The sequence below is a fragment of the Pteropus alecto genome, unplaced genomic scaffold, assembly GCF_000325575.1.
Source record: "Pteropus alecto unplaced genomic scaffold, ASM32557v1 scaffold306, whole genome shotgun sequence".
In the NCBI taxonomy this organism is placed as follows: Eukaryota; Metazoa; Chordata; class Mammalia; order Chiroptera; family Pteropodidae; genus Pteropus; species Pteropus alecto.
Window position 1 is genome coordinate 74,806 of NW_006437748.1, and position 5,860 is coordinate 80,665.

General features: G+C 31.4%; 1 protein-coding gene across 1 annotated transcript in view; it reads right to left on the minus strand.

Moving 5' to 3' along the window:
* LOC102885755 (protocadherin-15) overlaps window positions 1-5,860 on the minus strand; it is a gene marked incomplete at its 3' end in the record, with an annotated part of 563,452 nt that overhangs the window by 73,592 nt on the left and 484,000 nt on the right. The window contains exons 23-24 of the mRNA XM_015591761.1: window positions 3,300-3,440; window positions 1,412-1,524 (exon numbers count right to left, since the gene is read on the minus strand). Coding sequence (XP_015447247.1) covers window positions 1,412-1,524; window positions 3,300-3,440 — 254 coding nt within the window. The remainder of the gene's footprint in view (window positions 1-1,411; window positions 1,525-3,299; window positions 3,441-5,860) is intronic.

A 5,860-nucleotide genomic window follows, 5' to 3' on the forward strand; every position in this document is an offset into this window, starting at 1 on the left:
CACACACACACACACACACACACACACACACACACACACACACACCATGGACTGAATGTTTCCCCCTATAATTCATACATTGAAGCCCTAACCTTCAATGGAACGATATTTGGAGATGTGCCTTTAGCAGGGAATTAGGTTTAGATGGGCCAGGAGAGTGGGGCCCCTATATTGGGATGACTGTCTTACAAGAAGAGACACCAGAGAGCTTGCTTGCTTTTTCTCACTTTCCTCTAAGTAAGGACAAATGAGAAGGCAGTGTTCTGTAAACCCAAAAGAAAGTCCTCACCAGAACCTGACTATGCAAGTGCCCTGATCTCAGACTTCCAGTCTCCAGAACTGTGGGAAAATAAATGTCTGCTGTATAAGATGTGCAGTCTGTGATATCCTGTTATGGCAGCCTGACCTGACTAAGAGAGTATACACACTAACTCTATAGCTATACTATATAATATATGCACATAAACACATACCTATTATTTAATCTTTAAAAGATTTTTAAAAATCTCTTTTTATTTTAATTTTATTTATTTTCAATTATAGCTGACATTCAATATTATATTAGTTGCAGGTATACAGCATAGTGGTTAGCCATTTATACAGCTTAAGAAGTGATTCCCCCAATAAATCTAGTGAATGTGGCACTACACATAATTATTATATTATTGACTATAGACCTTATGCTGTACTTTTATCCCTGTCACTATTTTGTAACTACCAACTTGCACTTCTTAATCCCTTCATCTTTTTCACCTGTACTCCAACTCTTCTTCCCATAAGTTTGTCTTCTGTATCTATAAGTCTGTTTCTGTTTTGTTTGTTTATTTTGTTCTTTAGATTCCACATATAAGTGAAATCATATGGTATTTCTCTTTCTCTGTCTGATTTATTTCACTTAACATAATACCCTGTAGGTCCATCCATGTTGTCACAAATGGTAAAATTTCATTTTTTAAGGACAAGTCATATTCCACCATATATAGGTACCATATCTTTTTTATCCAGTTGTCTTTTGATGGACCGTTAGATTACTGATTTTTTTTGAAAATATCACTTTAGATATGTGTCAAAAATTAGAAAATATAGAAAGAAACTAAATATCCATTTCTCACCTTCTAGATCATTAGTCGGTTGCATTTTAACCCAAAAACACAATATTGTATCTTCGAAGTTGTTTTTATAATTTTTAATGGATCCATTATTGATCAAGGCATTACTAAAAGTGATATTCTTTACACTAAATTGTCACTTTAACTACATTAACTTTTAAAATAAATATAATGTTAATTTAGTAAAGCTTAAACTAGAATTGGAAGTCTACCTCATCGATAAATTCATATCACATCAATTTTTAGAGACCAAAACAAAACAAAAGCCTTCATGTATTATAAAACCTGAAAGGAATCAATACCTGTATTCTTCTTGTGTGAAGCGTGGGATTTCTCCAGGATGTAAGACAAGAATTTTCACTGTGGCACTGCTGGACATCACAGGCTCACCGTCATCAAAAGCAACAACCACCAACTTAAAGAATAATAAAAATTCACGTTTAAAAGATTACTAACAAGAAGAAAATAAAGTATCTTTGTACTATTTATATTTTAAATCATTGGACTGCCTGGTTCCAAGAGAGGGAGCACTCCACGCAAGGTAGCAGACATTGAACTAGTGTATGGAACATATATTTTCATTTAACCTTCACAATAATCCTGCCAGGTAGATGTTATTATTTTTATTTGTCAGATGAGAAAACTCAAGGAAATTTGAGTTACTAACTCTATGAAAAAAAATTACCCGTAAAACAGGAATATGATACAACATCTCTCCAATGACCCGTAAAACAGGAATATGATACAACATCTCTCCAATGACAAAAAATTACCCATAAAACAGGAATATGATACAACATCTCTCCAATTGTTTTCCACAATTCCACTAGTGCTTACAGTGAAAACATGTGCCTCTATAGGCACTGACATTTCTTTTAAAAGTGTTAAATTCAGTCACATCAATAGCAAAAAGTTAATTGGCTTGCTTGTAAAAGCAAATTAATTTTTCTAGTGAATTAATTGTATACAGAATTATAGGGCAGAAATACTACCCTGGAAGACAAAATTAGAAGTCTATATTTTAACACACTTTGAGACATATGCTCTTAAAAACAACTGCAACATATAAAACTCTGTTTATACTGTATAGTGGAAATTGTTCAAATAATGCAAACTCAAGAAAAGCTTTAGTCTTAAGATGTGACAGCCATATATTATTTATTAATAAAATAACTTTAATAATTTATCACTTTCTTGATAACCTATATTATGTCAAAAAGAATTCTTATGTTTAAGAAATGTTATTTTCAAAATTATGTGTTTCTCTATAATATAATTTTAGAAGCTGCACATTACTAGTGTAAATTAATTCAACCTAGATCATGGAAACATAACCAAGGGTTTTCCTGAGAGCCACGATTTATCTTTGGGTTACAATTTTACAAAGAGAACAATTATGCCAAACAGTGATAAAGTTATATGAGCCATACTACTCATTGATATTCATAAGATTAACTGGTGAAGGTGAATTCCCCAGTGTAGTACGGTCAAAGGTTTTCTTCACAGTGATAATTTTTTTTCTAAGTAACTATAGAAAATGGAAACACTTTAACATTTAATAAAATTGATTATTTATGACAATAATGGTTAGTATTATTTTAAGTTTTCTGGAAGTATAATAAATCACAAGTACATAAAACTTGATCTATCAATTCCGCCTGTGGGTACTTATTTTAAGAAAAAAAAATCAGCAAGTGGCAAACGACAGTTGCACAAGGAATTTCTCAAAGCAGAGATTATTGTAATAAAAAATTAGAAACACGCTAATTATCCAATAACCAGATATTAGACAAAAAACCTGAAATAGTATATTCATATAATAAAACATTGTACTATCATTAAAATTATAGCACTGAGTATTTGTTTGTATGGGTAATATATCATTAAGTTAAAAAAGCTGTAAAAATAATATGATCATATTATTTAAAAACATATTTAAATATCTGTATTTACTTAGAATGTCAGATAGAGATTAAAATGGTCAATTCTAATTATCTCCAAGATTTGAAATATCAAGTGATTTTTTTTCTTGTTACTTAACTACTTTCTAAATGTCTATGCAGTAAAAGTATATTATTTATAACTTAAGAAGATCCAAAAGAAGAAAAAATAAGTACAGTCATCTGTTAAACAACTCTCAATCAAAAATTAAACATCAAGTAGACAATGTAAGGAAAACACTGCACTGACCTTAAAAATTGTTGTAGGTTCTTCATTAAGATTGACTCGAGTTATTACTTTTCCAGAATCTTCTTCTACATCAAAAATACTAGCAGGATAAGGAAACTGGACATCATCTACTCTATACCTCACACGACTTGCAGGTAATCCCTAAAATGAAATTATATATTATTAATTTACTCTCACAAAATAAAAACAAGTGTAGTGATAATGTTAAACTGATTCATAAAATTCATGGCCTTTTTATAAGTGAAAAATCATATTTCAACCTTTCATAATTTCAGGTATGAGGTATAGCAGAATCTATTTCTTTAGTATAACTTATTATGAATCAGTGGAGTGTTTTTACTGCATGTTATTTAAAATTATTTATGTGAAAGAATAAATTTAAGGGTTGCCTTGACTATCTTCTTTTCCACTTCCCTTTAGTTTTATAAATCCCACCTTCTTCCTTCAACATCATGTTTGCTTAATATTTAATCTTCAGAGACAATTATATGTTATTTTCTTTTATTATACTTATTTAACTCTGTGAAACGCAGAGTATGATAAGATGTAGAGGACTGTGGTAAAGTGGGGAAATGGGTGTTGAAGTGAAGGAAACAAAAATTATTTGCCATTTGCTTTGTGCTGTTTATCATACTCAGTTTTTCATAAATAAATTACTCCTCACAACAATCCTTTAGTATAACATTACTAATGATGATGATAGTAAAATAATGATAGCTAATATTTGTTGAATGCTTATTATGTGCAAGAACCATACTAAATGAATGTGTACTCCATCACCCATTTATTAGTTAATGAACTTGAAGCTTAAATGGAGTTAAAGAATGTTGAATTGTCCCAGACATATATCAAGATAAATTGGAATTTCAAATAAAAAAATTATTTTTAAAGAAAGGAAATAATATTGGATAATTTTTAAAAAGAGACTACAATGAGAACAGTCAAAATTTGTTAGACATTCTCACTTATATTAGAGTTTAGATTGATTATATTTTAAATTATATAGGGTTACCCTGGGGTGAACACTATAATATTTTCTATGCTTAAGGCTGGTAAATCTTTTAAGCCAGTCCCAGAGTAAACAATTCAGGCACAGAACTAGTATGCGGTAGAGTTTGACTTCAAACCCAAATAGACACTATGTAACACCAGTAAACTCTTTAGAGAAAAGAACCTCTAATTTGGCATTCTGATGTGGGAGAAGGACATTACCCTCATAGGCTGCTGATTTGTTTGGACTTAATGATACTTTGATACTTTGTATCAAATGATACTTTGTATCATTTGATACTTTGATACTTTGGTGTAAGAAAGGTTCCAAGAACGTTGTTCTTTGTATTGTTGATCTTCTTCATTACTGTCTTTGAATAGAATTTGTTGCTCATGTTGGTTTCTGAATCTCATTTGGGCTATAGGATAAATATGTTAGCCTTCAGGACTTGCATAATTCCCTAATTATTATCTGTAACTCTAGCTTTTTTTATGCATTGTACATCACAGTTGATCACTACCTCCTTGAACACTTCATCTTTTTTTCACTCTTTTGCCTTTCCTCCTTCCTACCTGGCTGCTCTGTCTCAGACTCTTGGAGTGTTCCAAGGCTCTATTAAAGGCACTTCAATCATCTCTACCTCTTCTTAAGCACTCTAGGACCTCTTCTAGTCCCATTCCTTTAAATATCTTTTATTTGTTCTTAACTCAAAATTTTAAATTTCTGGCAAAACTCTGATCTTTTAAACTCCAAAATAATATATACAATGGTTGACAGAGACCTATTTTCAACTCAAAATACCCCAAATGAGAATCCTGATTTCTTCTCTCAAATTTGAATCCCTTCTACTCTAGATCAATGGCCTCACCTTTTACCAAGTTGGTCTCTTTCCAGGCCTCAGGATGATCATTGATCTCTTCTCTTTCTCTCATACTCTGCAACCAAATTTTCATCAAGTCCTGTCAATACCTCAATAAAAGCATTCCCTAATGTATGTCTAGATCACGTCTCATAACCTCCCTCCACCTACAGTATTGCTACTTATCTGCAATTTTGCTTTCTGTTGTTATAATTACCTGCAATCAACAATGGTCTGAAAATATTAAATGAAAAATTCCATAAATAAACAATTCATAAGTTTTAAAGTGCACACCATTCTGAGTTGCAAAATGAAATCTCATGGTATCTAACTTTGTTCTGCCAAAGGCCTTAATCATCCTTTTGTTCAATGTATATGTTCCATGTTGTATATGATGCCTGCTGGTTAGTCTCTTAGTAGCCAGATCAGTTATTAGATCAACTGTCTGGTATTGCAGTACTTATGTTCGAGTAACCCTTATTTTACAAAAATTATAGAACACAATCTTCAGATGGAAGGCACCTGTACGATCACCAAAGGAATAATAACTCAGCAACACTTTGATGAGTTAAAAAATAAAATACAACTTTTGGTTACAATATTCTTCCAAAAGTTTTTTTTTTTTTTTTTTAATGGCTAATAAAGCATGCAATATTGGGAGAAAAAAGGGTGGAGCTGATGACAGAAAAGTTATATGGCCCCTTTTTTCCA